This window comes from Felis catus, chromosome A3, assembly GCF_018350175.1.
Source record: "Felis catus isolate Fca126 chromosome A3, F.catus_Fca126_mat1.0, whole genome shotgun sequence".
NCBI classification, from domain to species: domain Eukaryota; kingdom Metazoa; phylum Chordata; class Mammalia; order Carnivora; family Felidae; genus Felis; species Felis catus.
In genome coordinates, this window is record NC_058370.1 from 51228825 (window position 1) to 51254933 (window position 26109).

At 42.6% G+C, this 26109-nt stretch overlaps 1 protein-coding gene across 2 annotated transcripts in view; it reads right to left on the reverse strand.

Moving 5' to 3' along the window:
- The window catches only part of SH3RF3 (SH3 domain containing ring finger 3), a 367542-nt gene that overhangs the window by 46619 nt on the left and 294814 nt on the right, over positions 1-26109 (reverse strand). The window contains exons 8-9 of one of the 2 annotated variants that reach the window (XM_045053970.1): positions 11474-11808; positions 8979-9348 (exon numbers count right to left, since the gene is read on the reverse strand). In XM_045053970.1, the coding sequence (XP_044909905.1) occupies positions 9289-9348; positions 11474-11808 (395 nt within the window). In that variant the 3' untranslated portion in view covers positions 8979-9288. Of the gene's footprint in view, positions 1-8978; positions 9349-11473; positions 11809-26109 lie in introns of those variants that run through there. The other variant, XM_011281104.4, reaches the window with a different exon arrangement.

Here is a 26109-nt window from a genome sequence, read left to right on the forward strand (position 1 = left end):
AGTGGGCAGAATTTTGAGAAGTGCATCCAATTGCTCATTTTGCTTGGAAGGAGAGATAGCTAGAGGTGTTACTGTGTACTGATTCATAGGCTATAGTTAATGGTTTGGCTGGATGGTGATGACTTAGAAGAAACATGATTAGAAAATTGGTGACAAGGGGATCTGGGAAAGTGGTAAATGGATAGAGCTCTATGAATGGGCAAAAAATGTGAAAAGAATGTGTGTCCTGTGTGAATGTTCACCAAAGGCTGACCTCAGCAGAGGAGGATTTTAATGACCCATTCTCTGGATACCAGTCATCCTCTTTCCCTAGCCAGCCCTGTCAAATGACTATTGTTATAGGGTGGAGGTCATGTATGGGTCCAGTATTGTGGACTTCCGCTCATCAGGGACAACTTGGTTATAGGCACTGCAAATGCCCATTCTGCCAGCAGTAGAGATCAGCACTGAGCTCCTGATATGGAACCATTCTCTGGAGTGAACAGCCAGCTACCTGGTTACGATACTGGTTACAGGGTTACGATACTGGTCTCCTTCCATCATGAGATGGGCAGCATTTTGTCCCTACTGAAACACTTATTCTGAATATGGACTTGCCTTCCCTGCATGCAATTCTGCCCAAACTACTATCTGTGGATTTCAGAATGGCTTATCCGTCATTGTCATATTCCACACAGCGATTGCTTCTGATCAAGGAACTCACTTCACAACAAAGGAAGTGTGGCAACAGGTCCAGACTCATGGAATTCACTGGTCTCACTTTGTTCCTATCTTAAAGAAGTTGGCTTGACAGAATGGCCTTCTGAAGATCCAGTTACAATACCAGCTGGGTGGCAATACCTTGCAGGTTTGGGGGCAAGGTTCTCCAGGAGGCTGTATGTGCTCCAAGTCAGCACCCAATTGATGGTGCTGTTTCTCCTATAGCCGGGAATCAGGAGGGTGGAAATAGGAATGGCACCATACGCTGTTACACCTGGAGGCCCACTAGCAAAAGTTTCTATTTTTGTCCCCATGACTCTATGCTGTGTGGGCCTAGAGGTCTTAGATTCTAAGGTAGGAGTGCTTCCATCACGAGGCACAACAACAATCCTATTGAACTGGAAGTTAAGACTCCCATTTGACCATTTTGGACTCCTCATGACTGAATAAACAGGCAAAGAAAGTAGTTATTTTACTGGCTTCAGTGACTGATCCTTACTGTAACTATTTCAGTCAGATGTAGGGTTTAGTTTAGGGAAAACTGGGCTGTACTGCACAATAGAGGTGTATCTCTTAGTATTACAATGTCCTGTGACTATGGTCAATGGAAAGCTACAACAACCCAGTTCAGTCAGTACTGCTAAGAGCCCAGACCCTTCAGGAATGAATATTTGGGTCACCCTACAGATAAGGAATGACAACTTACTGAGGTGCTTGCTGAAGGCAAAGGGAATATGGGGTGCATCATGGAAGAAGGTAGTTATAAATACCAGATATGACCAGTTACAGAAACAATGACTGTAATAGTCATGAGCATTTTCTCTGTTTTGTTTTGAATATGTTTGTGTGTGTGTGTGTGTGTGTATAATCTTTTTCTTCCCTCTCTTATACCCTTATCATATAAGTTGTACTGACTTCATATTATAGTATTCAAATATTTTTAACTTTATATCACAGTATTTAAGTTACAGGATATCAAGGAGAAAAGTGAACATTGCCTAAGGACTTTACATCCTCTTCTGGGGTAAGGGCTAGTGCATTTTCAGTTGTATACAGGATAGATGTATCATATTAGGCAGAAGCATAACTTCACTGTTGTATTTATTTGGATACTAAGTATGGTTTACAGAGATGGCTACAAGTGCCAAGTTGAGGGAGGGTGAATAGTAATGGTTAGTTCTAAGTGTCAACTTGGTTGGCTACATTGCCCAGTGGTTTAGTCAAGCACTAGTCCATACATTGCTGTGAAAATATGTTGTAGATGTGATCACCAGTTGACTTTAAGTAAAAGAGATTAATTAGACTATGTGCCTGGATATATGGGTGGGCCTCTTGTAATCCACTGAAGGCCTTAAGAGTAATCTGAGGCTTCCTAGGGAAGAAAAATTTATGCCTCAAGACTACAGAATCAACTCTTGCCTGAGTTTTCAGCCTGTGGCATTCCCCACAGGTGGGCTTGCCAGCCTCCACATTCAACATGTGAGCCAATTACTAAAACAAATATTTATAGCTATATTTCATATTGGTTCTATTCCTCTAGGGAATTCTGACTGATACAAACCAATAATTAATATTTTAATAGCAGAAGATATTATTCCCATCTTAATATTAAGCAAACTGAAGTCTAAGGGATTTGTCTAGGGTGATACAAAGTGAAGGAGAGAACTAAGAGTCTGAAGGCAGTTGATGCAAGCCAGTAATCTAGCCATTACTGCTGGTATTACAAAGATCAGAAAGCAGTAACGTTTTCATTAAGTTGACCCATTAGGTCTGCTTGAGATGGACAGAAAGACTGTGAATCTTCTAAAAAGATTAATGAACTTCATTCTCATGCTATATGCAGATGTGTCTTGTAATTTATTAAGATATGGCCTGGAAATAAGCACATAAAACACCAGGTAAACAAAAATCAAGTCTGCCCCAAGAGTCACTTTACCCCAGAGGGAAAAAATGGTATAAAGTTGTCTTATCTGGAAGTGATGGCACAATTCCCTCGCCTCTACCACCACTGTCTGTGTGGGAGCACCAACAAAACCAAATAAAATCACAGCAAACAAAATGATGACACCAGCACTCTGTTCTTTCTCATCATTGCTCTCAGTTATGTGACAAGATGGAAAAGCACTCACAAGTTCTCTAGAATATTAGAGATGCCCCATCAAGCTGACACTGTCTACCTTCTGGGAAGGGCATCCTATTGCGTCTACTCTGTAAGCACTACCTTCTGGTGTGGCTTATGGGGTATGTGTATATGTTTTACTTTTTAACTGATTCCATCAGCTGAGTTTTTCCCTAGGCAGGGAAGACTATGAAAAAAACACCTTGTCTTTATGAGCAATATGAAGATATGTCATGAAGAGGGAGGCGATAATAATGGTAGAATTTTGTACGGTAGAATACAAACTTGCTATGGGAATCAAGTGCGTTCCATGGCTCTCGGCCACTTGCACGCCTACAATCTACATCGCTGACCTTGCTGCCACAGTCATCTCTTTGTGTCTGGGAGGGCTACATCATGTGCCACTAGAGTGTAAAATCCCCCAACAATCTTAATGAGTTATGGTGAACTTTGCCCTCTGGGGAGAATGACAGAACCCCCGTGGCTATTACTGGTAATCACAAATTCTTTTCCATTGCTAGTTTATTACAATTTTAAAAACGAATTTTGGTTTCATGCTTTGCAGTTGACATTGTTTAGGCTAAATGTCAGGTACAAAATTGACACCTAAGAAAACCCTTTATATCTATGTTTCTCAGTGGTCACAGGAAAAATAAACCAGAAAATGGAACCTCCAGTGGCTGAGGAGATGAATAATTACCATTTTACTAATAGATTACACCAATCAATTGAGGTTCATTTTGGAGCAGCCTACATCTCTCCATTTGGCAATGTTAAGTGTCTTTTTTTCTAAAACTGCAAAATCAAATGCCCTTTTCATCTTTTATCAGAAGCGCCAGGGATACAAGTTTTACATCTATATCTATCTCATAATTCTTACGGAATCTGACCATCAATTATACCAAATTCTTATTAATCATTTACAATATTTTTATTCCAAATACTAGGCTGAGCATTTGTGAAATTAACTAATTTACTCCTCCCCAAAAGTCAGGGTGGTAGGTGCTATCATCCTCATTTTACAGATGAGGAAATGGAGGCACAGAAAGGTGAGGGAACTTGCTCAAGGTCACATGATTGATATATAGAAGGGCCCTGATTCACACTTGACAGCTGTGCCCCAGGCACACCCTCTGTGCTCATTAATCAGTCTGTGCATTCTTTCATGCCCACATACCCTGGGGTCCCAATAGGAGAAGCTGTCCAATAGAGGCAGAGGAGAGGAAGTGGCCCTCTCCTGAACACCAAGGGGCTGGCTTTATTCCCACTGATGATGAGGTGCATGGCCTTGTGCAGGCCACCTGGCTACCTGGACTTCCATGTCCACATCTGTGCCCTGCAAGGGTCCCCAGTGCCCCACTAAGAAGACACCTGGAAGTGCACTGGATTGAGTCTCACCTCAGAACAAAAGCTGGGGGTTTCTATGGGAAAGTTGGGGGAATGGCCTGGCCCTGTGGTGCCTTCCTGGGAGACAGCCAACCCCCAAGAAGGCCTCAGGCTTCCTCTGAGCTCTCCAAGACCAGGGTGAGGCCACTGTCCTGTCCCACCTGGGGGCCTGTGCCCTGATGCGCATGAGGAAGAAGTTGTCATCTTGTCAAGTTGCCCTTGTCATCAGGGAAGTGACACTCTAGCAGCATGCCCTCTTCCAAAAATAAGTTTCTTATAAAACTTCAGAGTGTTTTGACAGCTGGGGTTCATGCTTTCAGGATGCGTTCATTTTCAGCCTAAAGATTACTCATAAGCTACATGCCAGCTTTCCTCATCCCACAGAAGGCAGCCAAACCCCAGGGAAAAGAGGAGAAGGTCTGAAGTTGTTGGGGCTCTAGTTGCCCACAGCAGTCAGAAAGGGACTCCCTGCCCAGCCAGAGTGCCAATGCCAGTGCAAGGGTGATCAGAGCTGCCCAGCATGAGAGTCCCTAGAAGGAAGTGCGTTCCCATAGCCCAGAGCCGACCAACTGACCACCAGACTCATCAGTGACTCATTTTTGAGGCAGCCAAGGTCCCCAAAGCCCATGATGATGTGCCACATGGGTCTGTGGGCCCAGCCATGCTTCATGAGTCACCCTCTTCCCCTGTGGCCACACCTGAGACACAGCACTGCTCTGAGGGTCTCTGCATATTGGGGCCTGACCTGTAAGCAAGCCAGGTGCTACTCTTTCCCTATCAGTGGGAGAACCAGGCCTACAGTGCAATTCAGATCTGGTGAGGTCAGCCCCCTACCCCCACCTCTGATAAGTGTCAACTGACGCAGCAGGACACCTCCTCACCACTGGCTTGGTTGCTGGGGCCCATGCAGCTAGTGTGTGACAGCAGGAGAGCCTCTGCCTATCTCAAAATTGAAAACACACTGGCAGCAACTGATATGTTGGTTATGGAGATTACAGCAGCCCCCCTTCCAGTCTGCATTTCAGAAACAGTACAAGTAAAGGCTTGCTTATTGCAGTAAGCCTAATGGAGAGAAAGTGATTCATAAACCAGTGATTCTTCAATTTAGAAAAAACTGCCTGGTTGTTCTAAAGAGCTTCACCCTCAAGATTTCCTTTATATTTCATATTCCTGGGTTTTCATTGAAAATATAACTGTAACCCTATGTAATATATGTCTTATTATCAGCATATATATATATATATATATATATATACACACACATATATATGCTTTTAAATGAGTGGGATATAGATAATAAAGAACAAGTTCAAAGTTCATCTGCAACACACTTCCCATACTGGCTCTGCTACTGGCCAGGCCTAGCTGCCGCTGTTATCGGTCATCCTGTCAGATTTGCTGTTCCTTTCAGACCAGCTCCCCAAAGCCTTAATTAGAAAGGTCATGCTATCCATCTGGATTTGACCAAGTGGTTCACTGTCACATGGGCTCTGGCTGCAGTTGAGTCCAGTGTGGAAAACAAGGCAGAGCCTCACACTCCCCTTTCCTGGGCAGACCCTACAGCCTCCTCCCATAGCTACCCCTGTCCTCTCACTGTGGGACTCCTGGACAAGCCCAAACCACCCGAGGCCTCGGCCTCATGAGACTGGAGAGACCACCACAAGTCAGCACAACAGAGCCTGGCAGAACTGACACAGGGGTCGGGAAACCAGAGTCCTTGGACTGGCTGCACTACTGATGCCATGTAACACCTGGTGAGCCTCTCAACATCCCTGAGCCTCAGCAGCATAATCAAAAAAGAGGAGTTTAATGAAAAGATCTTTAGAGTCTCTTTCTGGTTCTAATATTCTATTACTGTGTGGAACTGAAGCTGTTTCATCCATATGCAGAAAGTTAACTTTCTTCTGACCTATAAAGTAAAGAATTTCATATAGTCATGGGAATGAAAACTCATTGGAAACAGTTTTCCCAATTACTTTTAGTTTACAAATATCCCTTTAGTCTACAAATATCACCAGAGGCTTTCTAGAAGGAAGGTACTCTTCAGGGTCTGTTGATCAGGGCTCTGAGACTTTTTGGAAATGTCAGGACTCAGCACACAACAACCACCATTTTCCCCCAAATATACTGATTCCTACCGTGTGCTATGCATGCTGATCTAGTCTATTCTATTTCATTCTGTGCATTCTATTTGATATAAAAAAAATGTTCATCCAAATCCACTAAATTGGTTTGGTGATTCATGAGTGGGTCACTTTTGAACATGTGGTTTGAAAAATACTGCTGTAGCCAGTGATCACAAAGGTATGCTGACACCAAGGATAGTATTAAATGGACATATGGCACCAGTTAGAGGGGCTGTCACAAAGTGGGATTCAGTTACCTGAGTAGGAAGAAGAAGACTGAGGGGCTCACAACTCAGAGAAGGGAAGGAACACAGCTAACCTCCTTTGATTAAATCTTAAACCCTATCTTCTTGCCTAATACCAGACTCCTCAATATGCTGAGCAGTGCCTAACTGATCTCAAGGCCCTTCCAGAGCTGTCTTGCTATCTCCCACCTGCTCCTGGGCTCCTCACCCTTGGACCACATCCCTCAGATTAGAAGGTCCTTCTACCTGTCAGGCAGAACTCCTCCAGGAAGCTTCCCTGTCCCCAGACCTATCATACTCTTTTGCAGTTGTCTGTTTCCCAGTCTGCATCTTGGTACTAGACTCAGTGTTCCTTCAGGCTGGGGTGGAATCTTCCTTTGCTATAGACCCTCAGGACCCAGCACTCTGGCTGGGCCACACAAATCTTCCTTGTAATACACCAAAGAGAGAGGGGTGAATACACCGAAGAGAGAGGGGTGAGTGAGTGACTTCTAGCCAGGTGGCCAGGGAAAGCTTCATGGCTTCAGGAGGGCCACAATCTTCCACTTACTTCCTCAGTACATCATTGCTGCTAGTCACTGACTGTGCCTCTATGCCTCCAGATAGATGACTTTCCCCCAGAGTCAACCCGTAGGGATAACTGATCCATATCATCTGGTGCCAAGTGTTCATGAGGCCTCAGAAATAGAAAACAGTCATGGATGGACATGATAGGTGATATTTGATGGTTGTTTCAACCACAAAAAGGGATTTTTTTAAATTAAAAGGGGTTAACTTAAATATTATACATCATTCTTAAAATTCTCCCAAGATTTTCTTTCCACTCTGTGATCTGTGGGCACCAAAAGATGACTCCTCAAGTTGTATCCAGTCCCTTCTTCAGAAATACTAGACCCAGGTCTTTGGATGGGAAGACCTCCAATGACACTCCCCAGATGATCGTAACCTTTATGACTTCCATATGCTAGGGTCTTTCTCATGTCTTGGGGTCTTCTCTGTGTCCTAAGGTTTCCCCCATGGCCTGGCTGCCTCTACTGTTTCCAATCTGGGAGAGTAGGAAGGAATCCATCCATCTTGGGGTACCCTGTGATTTCACAGTATACATCCTTCTCAGGTCTTCTTGGAGGGGGGACACTCTTCATGCAGGGCCATCCCTGGTAGATCTGTCCCATGGCAGAACAGATCCCTGGTCAGCCCAAATGGCCCAAGGTGCTTGGAAGAGTTCCTAGTGCTGTCCAGACCTCTGAATGAATCCTTAGATCAGAACTCCCTCATCTCAGGCCTGTCCTCTATCTACCCTTTGACTCAAGTGTCAGGGAGCACTCCAGTCTTTAGCACTGTGGGCTCCAGGGCTGTGGCATAAGGGCACACTGCTGGACTGGGCACCACTGGAGGAAGTGGGAAGCTCTCCAGGAGGATGGAGCTGCTGTTATATGGCAGCCCAGCCACAGTACAGCCCCTGTAGGAAGCCATAATACCAGGAAGATGGTCAGGAAGAGGCTCTGAGAGAGAGGCTGGAGGATGCACACTGTGACAAAAGCCCTGGGCCCAGAGAGGAACTCTGGCTCAGGATCCAGTCTATAGAAAGAGTCCCCACCCTGGCAGCACTTGAGTCTCTCTAGAGGCCTCAACTCAACAGTAGGCCAAGCAGGGCTGATGTGCAAGGCCTGCCTGCAGCAGGGCTGAGAAGCCCAATCCCAGAGGGTAGAACTAGCAAAGGGCCAGCTGCCCAAGGATCTCTGCACAGCAGTCAGCACACACGAGCCAGGTTCGGGGCCTCTTTGTACCCTACATGTGGGGACACCTGGGAATAAATCTCCCATGTTCCTAGGAGAGAATCACCCTGCCCCTATCTCAGGCACCAGGAGCCCCATAAGCCATGGTGTTCTCTCTTGTGCACATGCTTGGAAGGGCCTGGATCGAATTCCAGAACAACTCAGCACTGTGAAAACATGTAGGTGCTATGGTCTCTGTGGACAGCAGGGCTAGGAGCTCCATCTTTTTCAAAGGAAAATTCACTAACAGAAACAACCTGGAGAATACTGCAAATTACTCTTAAAAAATCCTTTCACCATAATTAGACATATGCACATCTGTGATGGGGTTACCCCAGAAACAGACCTGAGGCCAAGTGTTGTGTTTTCAAAGTTGGTGACATCTGCTCAGTTGTGGCCCTGGCGGGGGAGGGGGTGCAGCACGAGGGTGCCAGGCCCTAGCCCCAGCACACTTGACCAGCTTGGAGCACACCAGACAGGTTCAGGTGAACAGCCACTGTCTTGGCTCTTCCACTAGAAACCACAACTGTGGATTTTTGCTCTTTACTATAAAATAGGAGAAATTCAACTGGGAATACAGAAGGGATTTTTTTTCAGACCAGTGTTTTTTTTGTTTTTTTTTTGTGTTTTTTTTTTTGCTTTGAGAGGTGAGAAATGAAAATCACACATGACATGTGGAAGAACAATATATAGTATTTCTCTACCAGGGTTTGATGCTGACGATTGCTGCTGTACCTACGAACATATGCTCACTTAAGCCCACAAAGTCCATTTCACTTCCTACTTGGGAGCACAGCATGAACAGCACCCCCATGCTGTGAGTCGTCTGTGCCCAGCCCTGAGCCTAGCTGGATACAGGCTGGTGTAGGCCAGTGCATTTCTGCTGCCAGAGCTAAGTGGACATATCTGCTGCATTTCTTCTGGGAGTGGGGCTTCCTTCAAAGGTACCTTTCATCAAGAGGGTCCCTCTGGGTGTCTCCTGGACTCACTCTTGTTTGCTGATGGCGAAGAATTGTTAGTAGAGAGTAAACCTTGAGTGAAGATAAAATACCTGATAAATGTCTAACAGGCTGGGAATGTGGAGAGTAGGTCGAGCGCTGGTTTTCCTTAGCAACATGCTTAGGAGGTCAAGACGGCAAACAGTATCTTTCTCAGTGTAGATTCCTACTAGTTTGGCTCTACTGTCATGAGTCAGACTTAAGTTAGCCCTTTGTTTTGCAAACCAGACAGAGAGAATTTTTTGTCAAAGAACCAGAAATGTTTACAGAACTATTATTGTCCTTCCCTTTCCAAGTCCATCCCCTGTTTAAGGCCTGGAGGATAGAGTCTTCCAGGGAGAGTGTTCAAGTAAGAGGGTGGGCTTGTACACCTACTTCTGCCTCCTGATGAGACCCAGCTACCTCTCCTAACCAGGCTGCAAGGTGGAAGGGAGCAGGCCAAGACCTAAGGGATTTGCAAACAGACATGGACGCAAAACACAGAACAACCATTTCTCTTCATGCCTGGGAACTCTGTTGATCTCAAGGGGACTTGAGCTTTGCTGGCTGAAAGCACAGCAGCAGTGGCTGTTACTGAGACCTCTTCCATACTTCTGAGTGTGAGAATAACACTCCTCCGGACCTGATGAGACAGGCGGTAAGGAGGCCTGAGCACTGATCTGGTGGCCCCGAGGAGTCTGGTGTGCACATATCTGAGAGGTATCCGGGCTCCTGCCAAACATAGCAGGTGAGCTGGTGGGCATGCCTTTGGGGCACTCTGGGCATGTGGACTGGACAGTCAACACTGGTTTTGGTACTGTCCCCAAAGGACAGGAAAGGCTGTCCTTGCCTTGAATATACCCTCTAGTGTTGTGGGGCTCACCAAAACCCTGGCAAGCACACTTTAGTCAAAAGACTAGTTTTATATAGAAAGGTTTTAAAAGAACTACACAATGTGGTGAAGCCAGGAGGGAATGAGAATAAATCATTCATACAGCAAGGCCAATGAAGAGAATAGTTTCCAGCTGAAGGTGTGGGTCTGAACTGTCTAATACAGCAATGGGCAGTGCAGTGGCCCATAAGCACTGGAGATGTCTCACTGGATTTCAAAAACTGAATGTGAAAAATGGCAAATACCTCATCAAAAATATTTTAGTATAAATTACATGTTGAAATGATATTATTTTTGGATATTGGCTTTAATAGATCATACCATTAAAATGAATTTTGCCTTTCAATTTTATTGGCCACTAGAAGATTTTAAATTAGATATGTGACTTGATTTATAGTTTCGTCAGGCAGCACTGATTTGAAATCTGGATTCTAATCTTGGTTAATCCAGTGTCTAGCTGGGTAGCAACAGCAAGCTCATTGGACTTGGATTTCTTTTGTGAAATAAGCTCAATATTCTTCACAGTTAAAAGAATAGCTGAGGGACACCTGGGTGGCTCAGTTGATTGGGCGTCTGACTTTGGCCCATGGATACAAGTCCTGAATCAGACTCTGTGCTGACAGCTCAGAGCCTGGAGACTGATTTTCATTCTGTCTCCCTCTCTCTCTGCTTCTCCCTCCTGCCCTCCCCCCACCCCCCCAAAATAAATAAACATTAAAAAATTTTTTTTAAATAGCTGAAAATGCTGTCTACACCAACTATGAGACCAGCATCCCCCTCTTGTTTCTCCATAGAAAACAAGTCTGTCCCATGTGGTTGAACAGGCTGTGGATTGCATAGAGATCATACGTTGAAGGGAGGGGGTGCTGTTCACAGTGCATATAAGTAGATTTGTATATTTAATATAATAATAACCTGGTACTTGGCAATAAATATCTTGTTCTAACAAAATGAATATATTACAGTGATTTTCCAACAGATAGAGCAAAGGCATCTTGAGGAAGTGATATCTTTTCTATAGTTGGGCCTGCGTCAGTCCTACCAGAACCTGAGGCCAGCCTGAATTCCACTCCAAGGACAGCTGCTCTGCTGGTATGACCTCCATCTCTGTCATAGGCCTGATGCATCCGAGGGCAGGAACCTGGCGCCCTAATCCAAGCCTTCATTTTACAAAATGTCATTGGTGTCTGGTGCCAAAGAGCTACAATAACCAGCTGGGCCATGGCCAGGGCTTGCCCATGATGGGCCACTTACCTTCTCATTTTTTTTCTCATCTGGTCTGCATCCTGTGTTGGTGGGGCTGGATGTCGACAGGCCACTGACAGGCCCCCCTCCAGCCTCCCCGTTGAGGTTGGCGGCATTGACATTGGGAGGTGTGACGGCTGACGCTGCAGACGTAAGCGGGATGGCCGGCCGGGGGCACTGGGCCCCGATGACCGTCTGCACCTGGGGCTGGTGGATGTGCTGTGGGGACACCACGGAGTGGGGCCTGAGGCTGGCGGTGGGCAGGCGGGACGGGGAGTTCTGGGTGCGCAGGGGCGACACGGTGGCTGTTGGTCGGTCCTGAGCCTGGGCTGAGGAGTGGGCAGCTGGAGCACGGGATTGGAAAGAGAGTGGGGTTGGAAGGTTAGTTTGCAACTGCAATGCAATCGCAGCAGACTCTTTCCTTGGGCTCGTCTTCCCAGGGCTCACCACCTCTCTCTGTGGTCTCTCCAGACCTGGCCACACTCCACGGGTAGAGAGACTAAGGCTGAGCAATGGGGAAAACACATCCCATCTTCCCAAAGCCCTGCCATGGCACAAAACAGCCTGCCTGCAGGAGGAGTGAGAACATCTTTTCCAAGGTTGCCACAAGCATGGGCATGTTCCCAGTCTCCTATAAAGCCATCTACATGGTTTTCTCTGCTGCGATGAACTAAGACACTCAGAAGGTTTTTTAAAAATGCCCTTGTTAAAATGTTCGTGAAAGTAAAGCATGACAGAATCCTGAAGAAGCCCCAAGATGCCCCAGAACTCTTAGATACCACTGCATATAAGGTGATCATTGCCAAGAGCACAATTCTGATTCATCTCCACCCCAGAACTATAACCCAGTCTTTTGTGCACACTTGGTACTTGACTTGGCTGAGCTACAGCCAAGTGTGTGAGGCAGCTTTAGCTGGTGACAGGCACATCAGAAAGGCAGCTGCAGCCTTGGGGAGAACCATCACTCTGCCCCCTTCAATCTGCCTGAGCTTGTTGCCTTGCCTATACATGGAAGGAACAGTTTATAGATTCACACATGAGGAACCACACAATGACAAATCTGCCCCCTACTGCCAGCAAAAATGCCTCCTAAGGATGTTAGGGGTCTAAAGGCATAACATTTGTAAAACTTTGCCATTTGAAAACATAAAGTCCCTTCTAAACACAACACCAAATTAAAATTAATCCTGCTGTAGCCTGTGCTAGTGATTTTGAAGAACTGTCTCCTTACTAATTACAGAAGAAACCTACAGGAGGACAGAATGAGCCACACCAGAGGAACGGTGACTTGTGGGCTGGGCTGGTGATCCAAAGGGAGACACAGGTTGTGGCAGCCAACACCACTTCTCACCATGGGTCCCATGCAACATCATGCAAGTCAGATTCAGTCATTTTTGCACTGTCGCCCAGAGAACAATTACACATCACACTGTCCTTATTTTCTACCATCAGAATTCGTGGCATTCATGGTTTTAGCAACATGAAAAAACACATGCGATAAAACAATATTCTCAGTGCCCAAATATGCCTTGAATAGATAATCTACTCATAAATCCTAACAGTGCTTCCCTGGCATATGAAGTAACTCAGCTCGACAAATGACAGCCCTCCACATGCAAGCCAGGCCTCTTCCTTCTGACAGCACTGCGTGGGAAAAGTGGGTGAGATCTGATTATGTGATCCCGGGTTCTTCACCGGGAGATCCCAGAGGACTCTCACCGTGTCCTCTGTTTCTAGGAGGTAAAATATATAAAGACTGATTTATGGTTTTAAAAGTATTCAGGGTTTGGGGTGGGTTTAAATCCTCATTCAACATGGCCCCACATTTCAAAAGACCAACTTAGGTAACTATGCAGATCGATGAAGCCACTGGGGTCACTTAATCAGCCTGAGGTAACCCGTGACTTGGACAATGCTCCTGGGGCCATTTGTCTGCCTCTCCCCAGCTGTCTGAACTCTCCTTCACCCCAGCCCCCTGGCCTTGGAATGAGAAGTGGTGGCTTGGCGAGGAAAGAACAATCACTTGGGCCCGAAAGACTGCAGGGGCTGCTCTAGATTCTTCTACCAAGTCCCACACAACTCCCCTCCACCTCTGGCTTGCTTCCACATGCCTGCCACATTGCCCTGCCAAACCCAATGTAAGAGGACAGGGTGTTCCAGAAAGTTCTAAGCCTGTCTGCCAGGCAATCTCTTTGACACCCTTCCCAGTTCTCTCCCTTGTTCCTCTTCTCAGCCACTCCAGCCTCCTGGCTGCTCCCTCCAACACAGGCTCTCTGTCACCTCAGAGACTGCTGTATATACCACTCTCTTCTCCCCCAGAGAGCCACATGGCCCCTTGGTTGCTTCGGGCTGCTTCTGATCACCTCAGACACCGCCTTCCCATGGAAACCTGTCCTTGCGAACCCACCAAAAAGTGCAGGCTGCCACTCTGTGATCCCAGACCCACTTCCCCTGCTTTAATTTCCCTTTCCTCCCATGGCACTATCTGCTCTTAACAGTTTGTATGATGCACTCTTCATTATGTGTTCACTGCCCATTGCCTGTCTCCCCCCACTACAAGGTAAGCTTCACGAAGGTGGGACATTTGCTGTGTAGTTCACTGATATTTTCCAAACAGCTGGATTGGTGCCCAGAATGCAGTAGATGCTTGATAAATTTCTTAAATGAATGAACAAGTTTTTGAGAAAAGAGAACCTCAGCTAAAACATCTCTACAGATTTCACAGAATTGAACCACTGGAGAAGAAAAAAAAAAAAAAAAACTCCATGAGAAAGAGGAGCATGACTCATCACACTGGCTCATAGAAGAAAGTAGGGTTTCATTCATGATCAGTGGGATTTAACCTCAATTTTACCCACCCTGTGTCACCCAACCTCAGACTGACCTAGACTGCTATCTCTCTAGTCATCCTACTAGTTAGCAATGTCAAAGCAACCTGTACAACAGAGGCAAGCAGCTTGAGAAAATGCTATTATTGCACAATCTCTGTTAGTCTTTGCCTCTCCTCTTTAAAGCTTTGGCAGGCTCCAGCAATTCTGGAGTGCCTAAATCCCATTGGGCCTCACTCAGTTCACTGCTATGTCATCCTGTAGGTGATTTAAAAAGAGTAGTTGAATGAATAAATGACCTATCTTACCATCAACATTGTCCATTTCTTATTCTCAAGTTTATCATTTCCAACTTCATGGATGAAATAGAACACTGGCAACTCCCCAAACTTCAGCCCAGCCTCTCTCTCAACTCATCCACATCTATACCCACCTCGCCTTCTAATCTCAAGGATATATGGTCCCAACAGGTCTACCCATTCATGCTCATCTCAGTCCTTTCTCCTGGCTCATCCCCTTCTTGCTTGTATTAAATTTATTAACTTTCCTCCTGTAATTTAATAAGCAAGTTACAGCTCTAATTTCAAAAATAGTCCTTCTACTAGCCAGTACCTCCTTTTCCTGTTTTTCTTTATACCTAGTGTCCTTGCATAGTGTCTGCTTTGGTTCCTACTTTTCACTCATTTCTTTGCATGATCTGTATTTGCTCTCATGGAAGTTTTCATCTCTGCTTTGTGTTCTGGATAAATTCCCATGTATGCCTTCCAGTGTCACTAATTCCATCTTTGACTGTGTCTACACTTGTTCTTTCTTACTTTTACTCATTCTTTTGTATGATTTGTATTTGCTGTCATGGAAGTTTTCGTCTCTGCTCTGTGTTCTAGTGTCACTACTATCCATCTTTGACTGTGTCCAATCTAGAAATTATGTCACCTATAAGGATTTTGTATTTTAAATATATATTTTTTCCCTTTCCAAAATTTCAAGTTTTTTTTTCATATTCATCAGTTTCAGATTCATAGCTATCCATCTAATTTTTCCCCTTCATACACCCTGTTTTTTCTTTGTTTTTTTGGGGGGGGGATGGTTAGATGTTATTCTTTATTTTTCCTTTTAGAGGATCTTAAATATACTGATATCAAAGACTTTTTCAGATTTCTTTCTCATTTCTCTCCTATTTCTTCAGTTTATTGGCTATCTTTTATGTTTTTTTTGGGGGGGGATGGTTAGATGTTATTCTTTATTTTTCCTTTTAGAGGATCTTAAATATACTGGTATCAAAGACTTTTTCAGATTTCTTTCTCATTTCTCTCCCATTTCTTCAGTTTATTGGCTATCTTTTATGCATTAGTGTTCCCCCTGTGCTTTGAGACTTCAGTATGCACACTCGTCTTGTGTATGACATTCTTATTGCTATTTTTTCCTCAGTCTGAAGCTTCTGAATGGTACTCTGGGACCTCCCCCTCAGAACCAGCTGTAACAGGATGGTTTGAACTCTGGTCCTGTAGGAATGGTGCAGATCTTGTCTTCAGGCCAGAGCCAAACTCAGCTCTATGCCCAAGTAGCACTCTCTATTCTCTCCCATACCCCAGAGAGTAGTTCAGTAGTAACCATTCTCGAAGAAGAGACTGTAGCTGTTCAAACAATTGCACCTAGCTCTGATCCCCTGATACTCACTCACCAGGGACTTCCTGTCTATTTTCTCCTGCAGGAGTTGAAAGTTAGCCAACACTGCCTGCTTTTCACTCCAGTTAGCCAATGCTTCAATCCCACTTAATATTGTGTGTTCCATTTTGTTTAGATCCATAAAATTCATTTGTAAAAAATTAAAAAAAACCCATTTCTGTGTTTAAAATAGAGAGAATAGGGGATTTCCACATGAACTCACTCTCCTATACTATCCAGGAGTCCTTCATTCACTTCTCAGTCTACTAAAATATGGTTTCTTACCTTCATTCCATCAAATATTATCTGAACAAGATCAATTATGACTCCACCTGGCAGCAAATTTAATGGACACTTTTCTGTTTTCAGAAAAAAGTATCCAATGATCTAGTGGCTTACTTTTATACCAGTATCACACTAACTTGGTTACTATCGTTTTATAATATGTCTTGAAATCAGTGTGGCCTTCCAACTTTGTTGTTCTTTTCAAGGCTGTTTTGGCTATTCTAGGTCCTTTGTATGCCTGTGTGAATTTGAAAAACAGATTACCAATTTCTACAAAAAAGTTGAGTGAGATCATGATTAGTATTCCATTGAATCTATAGGTCAAATTTTTGAAGAATAATTACTTTGACAAATTAAGTCCTCTCACTCATAAATGAAGTATATTTCTCTGCTTATTTCAGTCTTATTCAATTTCTTTCAGCAATATTTCGTAGTTTTCAGCAGACAGGATGTCCTCTTCTCTTATCAGATGTATCCCTAACTAACTTATATTTTTCATGTTATTAAAATTGCTGTCATTTTTTAAAACATCAATTTGCAATTATTCACTGGTACTATGTAAACATAAAATTGATTTTTGTATATTAATCTTGTTTCCTGGAACCTTGCTGAACTAATTTATTAGCTCTAAAGAAAGCTTTTTGTGTGAGTGTGGGTTCCCCAGGGTTTTCTATATACAAGATCATGTTATCAGCAAATAGACATAATTTTCTCCCTTCTTTCTGATCTACATGCTTTTTATAGTTTTGTCTTGACTAACTGCTCTGACTAGAACATACAGTACAATATTGAATAGAAATGACAAGAGTGGATATCCTTGTTTAATCTTGATCTCAGAGGGAAAGTTTTTAGTCTCTCGCCATTAAGTCTGAGGTTAGCTATGGTTTTCATGGATGCCCTTTATCAGGTCAAGAAGCTCAGTTCTATTTTCTCATTTTCTGACAGTTTTTAATCAGGAATGAGCATTAGATTTAAAAAAAAAACCCACATCTATTAAACTGACCATGTTATTTTTATTCTTTAGTTTGTTAATACAGTAAATTATATTGATCATTAAATGTTAATAAAAACTTGAATTCCTAGGAGAAACTCTACTTGGTCCTGATACATTATCTATTTGATTGCTTAAATTTTATTTAGTGTTTTTACATCTATATTTATGAGTGATATTGGTCTGTAGTTTTATTTTCTTTTAATGTCTTTGTCTGATTTGGGTATGAGGGTAAAGTTGGCCTTACAGAAAAAGTTAGGAAATGTTCTCCCTTCTTTTCAATTTTCTGGAAGTTTCCATAGAATGAATTGTATTTTTTCCCTTAACCATTAGACATAACTTAACAATGAAGCTACTAAGGCCTGGAGATTTCTTTGTGGAAAGTTTTTAACTAACTCAATTTCTTTAATAAATACAGGCCCATTAAGGTCATTTACTTTTTTAAGTTTGTTAATTTATGTTTTTTAAGAAATTTATCCATTTTGTCTAATTTGTTGAGTTTATTGGCGTAATTTTTTATAAGCCCTTATTATTCCGTAAAATCTGAAGTGATGTGACTTCTATTATTCCTGGTATTGATAATCTGTGTATCCTCTCTTTATTCTTTATCCCTCTGGCTAGATGTTTACCAGTTTTATTACTGATCTTTTCAATGAACCAAATTTTGTTTCATTGACTTTCTCAACTGTTTTTACATTTTCTATTTCATTTATTTCCACACTGATTATTTCTGGTTCTTTTATGGTTTCTTTGCTCTTTTTATTCTAGTTTCTTAAAGTAAAACTGAGGAGATTGATTTGAGATATTTTTTTTTCCTAACATAGGTGTTTAGTGCTACAAATTTTCTCTTAAGTACTGCTTCAGTGGCATTCCACAAATTTTGATATGCTGTGTTTTCATTTTCATTCATTTCAAAATGTTTTCCAATATCACTTTTGATTCCTTCTTTCATCCATGGGTTACTTTTAAGTGTGCCATTTAGTTTCAAATATTTGGGGATATCATTGTGTTATTAATTTCTAATTCATCTGTATTTTGGTCAGGGAATGTATTATGAAACCTGAATTCTTTTAAATTTAGAGATTTAAATATTATGGCCCAGAATGTGGTACATCTTGGTAAATATTCTGTGTGCACTTTAAAAGAATGTGTGTTTGGCTGTTGTTAGTGTAGTACTCCATAAATGTTAATTAAGTCAAGTTGGTTATAGCTTGCTATAGTGTTCTGTATTCTTACCAATATTGTCTACTTGTTCTGTCAATTATCAAGGGAAGTATTGAAATCTCTGACTATAATTGCAGATTTGTCTATTTCTCCTTGCATCTTTATCAGTAATTGCTTATACATTCTGAAGTTCTGTTATTTGGACATAAGCACTTAGTCCTCTTAATGAACTGACCCCTTTATCATTATGGAATTGCCTTTTATTTTAGTAATAATATTCTTTGTTATAAATTCTACCATGATATTAATATAAGCATTTCAGACTTATTTTTAGTAGTATTAGCATGGTACATAGATCTCATTATTCATAGATGCTATATGTGCAAATTCATCTACCAGCTAAAATTGATTTGTAACCCCCAAATCAGTACCTGTGGTGCTTTTGTAGTCATTTGCAGACATGCATATACTAGCAAAAATTTTGAGTCACATTTTCCCTGCTGAAGTGCAACAGGATGAGGCTCTGCCCAGGGACAGAGATGGGAGGGAGCAGGGCAGTGCAGTGCAAGAAGCTCTGGCTCTGGGACTAACTGGACATGTTTGAATCCTGCTTATCACCTGTTAGTGGGGTGGCCTCAGGCAGTTCACCTCTGAACCTGATTTTCTCTTTTGTAAAATAAATAGAATCTACCAGAATGACTTTTTAAAAATATTTAAGATTATAATCTTTGTGAGATATACACACATATATGCATTTCACTTAGGAGCAATGGTTCAGGATTCACTAATAGAGTGTCCATGGAAAATTTATAAAGTATAGCTACTGTGAATAATGAAAATCAACTGTTTTTCTTGATCCTTTTACTTTTTATTGTTTTACTTATTTGTGTTTATGTATTTAAGTATTAAAATATGTTTTCTGTTCACAGCATATGGTTAGGTTTTGTTTTTGTTTTGTTTTTTAAAGAATACTTGACAATCTCTGCATTCTATTTAAAGTTGCTTAGACCATTTACATTTATTTATATGATCAGGTTTAAACCTACACTTTACTAAATGTTTGCCATTTTACCCATGCATCTTTATTTCTTTTCCTCTCTTTTTGTGTCTTCTTTTGAATTAATTGGAAGTTTTTGTGGTTCCATTTTACCTCCTTTGTCAGTTTATTTGCTGCAACTCTGTTTTGATATTTAGTGCTTGCTTACATCTTTAATTTATTATAGTCTTCCTACAAGTGATTCCATAACTCTTCACACATAGTATAAAAACATACTTATCATAGTATAATAGTATATAATAGTTTAGTATAATAGTATATTCCTCCATTCTGGTACCTTTAACATTATACATTTTACTTTTACATGTGTTTTAAATCCTTCACTGCATTGTTTTTATTTTTGTTTAAACAGTCTGTTATAGTTTAAAGGTATTTAAATAATGAGAAAAAACATATATTTATATATACAGTTTCCATTTCTTGTGTCCTTCACTCCCTTCCTACATTCACTCCCTTCACTGTATTTCCATCTGATACCATTTTCCTTCTTCCTCAAGAATTTTGCCTAGCATTTGTCATAGTGTGGGTCTGTTGGTAATGAAATCTTTTAGCTTTACTATGTGTGAATAATTATTTTGCTTTCATTTTGAAAGAAACTTCCCTGGGTATAGAATGCTAACTTGGCAGATATATTTCTTTCAGTACTTCTTTCAGTTACTACACTATTTTCTCACTTAAGTGTTCCCAACAAGAAGTATATAGTCATCCTTATTCTTTCCTACTTTATGTAATGTAGCTTTTTTTCCCCCTTGTTGCTTTTTAAGATTTTATCACAGATTTTGAACAATATGATTATCATTTTCCTTGGTGTAGTTTTCCCCATGTTTCTTGTGCTCAAGGCCCACCAGCTATCTTTGATCTGTGAATTTGCAGTTTAAATCAAATTTAGAATAATTTTATCTTTTATTTCTTCAAATAATCTTTCTATCTCACCCCTTTCTCCTTTACTTTGGAGATTACACATACATAAAGCCACTTGAAGTTGTCACTGCTCTATGATGCTCATTTTTAAAGTTTCTCTTTTATGTTTGTTTTTCATTTTTCATGTTTTTATTGCTATACCTTCAAGTTCATTAATATTTTTTTCAGCAATGTCTAATCTGCCACTAATTTTATTCACTGTATTCTTGATCTCACTGTAGTTTTTATATATAGAAGTTTGACTTGGGTCTTTAAGATATCTTCTAAGCGTCTACTTAATTTTCTGAGCACGTTATAATCTATGAGCACATAATAATAAATGCAATTATAATATCTGTTTTAATCTCTGCTAATTCTAATATCTGGGTCAGTTCTGATTGGTTTATCTTGTCATTGTGGGTCATACTTCCATCTGTGTGCCTAAGAATTTTTTATTGGTATCAGATGTTGTTATTTTTATGTTGAGAGCTGGGTATTTTTGCAGTCTTAAAGATACTCTTGATCTTAGTCCTGCAACACTGTTAAATTAATTGGAAACAGTCTGATCTTTTTGAGTTTGCTTTTAAGACTAGTTGGGTGGAACTAGAGCAGTGCTTAGTCTAGGGACTGGGGCAAGGTCCTTCTGCATAGATGACTCAATACCCCGCAAACTGTTTTTCCATCTGGCTTGTGGAGCAGGCACTATTTCCAGTACTTTGTGAATGCTGGACACTGATAGCACTGATCCTTGCTCTCATAGTTTCCCTGGCTTTGTATAGTTTCTTCACATGCATATGCTGATTACTTCTCAGCAAACTACTCAAGAGGACACACCCTGCATCCTTTGAGGTTTTCTTCCTATGCAGCCCTCTCTCCTCTCTAGGTTTTGACCTTCAAACTCCAACCACCTTCATCATCCAGACTCTCACTCCACATCCTCACTTCAGGAAGCCCTCTGGGCTCCATGTTGTTACCACTCCCTGTGCCACAGTCTGGAACTTCTCTCCAGGCAATAAGCTGGGGCACACCTCATGTCCCATTATCATGGATGATTTTCCAATGTCTGACATCTTGCAAACGGTTGTTCTTATAAATTGTTTCTGGTAGAAGGGCAAATCCTGTCCTCACTACATTAGGTCGGTCATAAGCAGAAGTTTAGCTTTATCCTTTAGATACAAAACTTTGATTCTATCTATTATTTAAAACCCTCTAATGTGCCCCAATGGCCTTAGCATAAAAACTGAAATTCCATGATATGTTCTAAAGGAATCTCCATGATCTTCCTCTGCTTACCTTTCAGCTCTGTCACAGGCACTCATCCTCTTTCTTTGTCCTTCCACACACTTCCACCTCACCTCACCCCCTGCTTCATGCTAAGCTCTACCTAGCTTTAAGATCTAAAATTAAATTTTGCCTCCTCAGAGAAAATGTCACTAACACCCTAGTCTTCTCCTTCCATGCCTTTTGTTTTAGTCACATCAAAACAAATAAAGTTACCCAAAATAGAAACTCCGGTATTTCTCATTGCCATGTCTTTGTCCTTGCTAGAATTCTATTTGTGCTTTGTCTGCTCAGATAGTTCCTATTTGTACTTTAAGAATCAAGGCAGGATCACCACCTCTTGAAAACTTTCCATTCTCTCATTTTCCTCCCCAGTCTGAATTACATATCTCCCCCCATGCTTTCTTAATACCCTCTGGATACCTCCACTACAGTGCTTTTCAAACTCTATGGAAAGAATTTGTTTCCTTGCCCTTCTAACTGGGTGTAAAAATAGGGTCTATAGGTTCTTCTCTGTACTCCCAGAGCCTAGCAGAGTGCCTTGCATGTATCTACCTCTCTTTCATCTTTTTGTTTGTTGGTTGGTTGGTTTTTTGTTTTTGTTTTTGTTTTTGTTTTTGTTTTTTTTTGCTAATGAATAAATGGCTGTACAAGGCTCTTGCCCCTGCTAAACACTGATATGAGGTTGTGTGGACACTGGCACTTTACAGGGAGAGCTCTGCCCTTGGAAAAAAGAGTCACATTAATCAAGCAGAACAAATCATATTGGATGCTATGGCCAATGCAATTAAGCCTTTGTCAAACTGCCTGACTTTGGCTCAAGATGAGAACATTGATGAAACGCCTCTCAACTGCCTGGGTTGGGGTCTGCTGAAATGGGCAATTACTGCAGTGAACAATCCATTACTTGTACTGCCAACAGTGTGCTTTTTCTCTCTAAATGCAGAATGAAGTGGAAAATGCTATGGAAACTCAGTGGCATTTAATTTACTGATATGATGTGGTAGGAGCCATTCTTTAACCTGACTGTAACAGCAATAGTGTGGGGATAAGTATGAGGTTGGAATGCATTGAGGAAACCGTTCTAAACATCCTGTGCCTCACTTTTCCCGTATGTAAAATTAGTCTGATGGAAGAGAATGCTTGTCACACCATGGTGGTTACTATGGTGATCAATGACTGAGATGCAACATTGTACTGCCCCTAGCCATGCCAATTTCTTTCAATTCTGCTTGTTATTCCATAGAGGGAGAAATGACTGGCAGGTCTCATTTTATTCTTTAAATTGGGAAAGTTGCTAGCAAGGCATGGCTTAGAAAGGACATCATACTGGGGCACCTAGGCAACTCAGTTGGTTGGGTGTGTGACTCTTAATTTTGGTTCAGGTCATGATCTCGCAGTTGTGAGTTCGAGCCTGGTGTAGGGCTCTGCGCTGACAGCATGGAGCTTGCTTGGGATTTTCTCTCCCTTGCTCTCTGCCCCTCCCCCTCCACACTCTCTTTCTCCCCTTCTCTCTCTAAAATAAATAAATAAACGTAAAAAAGAAAGACCATCATACTGGCATTTTGTGCAAATAACCCTGGGCTGCCGTGCTAGGATATTCATTCTCAGTGAGGAACAGGGCTCCTCAACCTCTCTATATTGTGGTGCACATAGAAACATGTGTAGTGCACACTGGGGTTAGTGGATGAGATGCTTATAGCCAGAAGGGACATGGCCTGGGACTTTAGCTGCCCCAGGTCCTGCCCGGGTGCTCCAAGGCTCAAGGAGGTCAGAATCTTGGTATACTTTTGACCTGTCTGGCACATCAGTTAGGAAGTTCTGCTGTGGGCTCAGTCAACCACTGCGCCACTACAGTGGCTGTGTCTCTAGCTAGAGGCTACCAATAAACACCATCAGATGAACTTAAACCATTCTATGAGTATACTTGCTTGGGAGGTAATTGTTGGGGGCAAGAGGGCTGGCACCAGATAATATTGCTGCAGAGCTCCTTTAGTATAAAGACAACTAGTTATTCACCATGGGGCAGAGTTGTAAAAACAGAACTTATCTTGGTTAACTTAAGCAAACTCTTAAGCACTTACAGAGTCTCTGGGATGGCAGAGTCAGTCTTGGAGGCTCAATAGCCAAGGCAGTGCCAACCCCACCCACGAGGCTCCCTTGGTGCAGATCTCATTGCTGCTGGAAATAAACACTATCCAGAATGAGGCTGTACACTGGACACCAGATTTCCACCTTATACTTACTGATGACTGGGCTCTGGGCACCATAAATCTACCCTGCACCCACCGATGACTGGCACTGGACACTAGAAGTCTACTCAGCACCCACTGATGACAGGGCACTAGACACCAGATGTCCACCCTCCTGCCCCTGAAAAGCTGGATGTTTTCACCACTATCTTCTCTCTTAAAAAGGATCCACACAGCCCCTCATGTTTGTGGCTTCTGAATGTAAGTCACATGCAAGCATGACTACCCCAGGATTTTGGTCATATGTCTGCCCCTTATCTACAAGGTGAGCTGGACTGGCAGGGCCAGCCTTCTACCATGATGAGGTGGGATTCATACACGAGATAAAAGCCCCATGTAATGATGCTGATCCAAATCAGCCTGTGGGTCACAGTGTGCCAGCATCCACTGCACTTTGCAAAACTACATGTCATTGTCTTCCACCATAAGCCAGTCCCTTCTGGTTTCTTCTAGACCAGGGCATGTCATCGTCATTCTCCCAGTCACTAGTCCAGAAACTTGGTAGCTGGACTTGGTTCCTTCTTCTGCCTGAGCATCAGCCCATTTCCAAGTCATAACCATACTGACTCCTAAATGTCTTGTCATTTGCTTCAATTCTGCATCTCCCTGTGACCTCTCACCTGAGGACAGCAACACCTTTCTAGTGGCTCCCAGCCTCAGGCTGCCCCACACCAGCTCTTCCTCCCTACCATGCCTGGTAATATTTGGTCAAGTTCCATCCCTCTCATGTAAAAGCTCTTGGGGGGTCCCCACTGCCTTCATGAGAAAATTCAATCCCCTGGATCCTTTGGTAATAATTTATATTTACTTTTTGGACCCTCATACATTGAATACTCTATTAACATTCTTATTCTCTAACAGAAGAATAAAAGTAGCTACAGGTACTGAATACACACTAGATATGCCATGCTAGACAATCCTCATTGTCCCTGGAGGTAGGTGCCATTTTACAGAGGAAGAAACTGAGGCAAGCAATCATAATGGCAGCCCAGCATTCAAACACAGATCTCAATCTCAAGCCTTAAATCAGACATGTGTTTACTCTGTCTTCACTGAACTGCTTGCAGCTGGTTGCACAAGATGTGCTCTCTGTCACTTCTGTTCACTTGACTATTCCTTTCTTCCTGCTTCAAATGGCACCCTTCTTTGTTTCCCTACCCAAGTGTTACTTTGCTGCCTCCTCTGAGGATCTTTTCCCAGTCTCCCACCTTGTCATCACCAAGTGTGCATGCTGAACCCTCCATCAGCACCCAAATCCTTCCTAGCACCACTATTCCCTGATGGTCCATGAGAGCTGAGAGCAGGGACAGCATCCTGTTCTGTCAGTGGGCATGCTGAACGAATCAGACTGTCCTGTAAAACACTCAGTAGTGCATATCTCATTCTAGGATTGTAGCATGGTCTTGATAGCTCTTGCTGCCACACACAAGCCCGGACTGGCACCAGTACGGGAACGTGCAGGCCAACTTCCCCAAAGAGTAAGCAGGTTGGTGGGTGGACAGCCACCCTCTTGTTCCGTTAGCCTTCCCACCCTCTTGTTCTATTAGCCATGACTCGGAAGAAAATATGGCCCCTGCTGTGCTAAGTATTATCCCCACTTTACCACTTGAGAAGATGCCTCCTAGAGCACTTTTAATGGGCCATCTCCTGGCTGGCTAGATTCTAAAAAATCATGTATTTTATTGCTCCAAAGAATTTACATATTTCGTCCTTTAAGCCTTACTTTGAGAGGAAGATAGATGGTTTCTGAGAGAGTAAAACTGGGGTGGAGCAGGAATTCTGTGTCATTTAAATGAAAAGTCAGAGTTACACTCTCTCATCCTGGGTTCCTTCACTGCACAGTGAAGGGAAGGTGACTGGGGTGGGCTCCAGTTCCTAATGGCTCAGTGCTAAGCTTCCAAGCAAGAGTGTTTACCTTCTTTCTGCCTATAAGATCCACCTCATAACTTTTTCTTCATCTCACACCATACTAAGATTTTCCTTAAATGATGTCAGCCTGGCTATTGATAAAGTTGGCATGAAGGTGAAGGGTCAGTGACCATCACTGCTTCTAGCTTCAAAGCATTTCAGAAAAAGGGCACTCTGGCTCTGCATGGTAAGAAGCTGCCTAGCTGGAAAGCCCCCGATCAGGTGTCCTGCACGTGGAAGGCCCGTGCAGCTGGCCCAGCCACCTCATAGGGGCCGTCCAAAGGTGCCAGTGCTCATCTTATTAGTTCATGCAC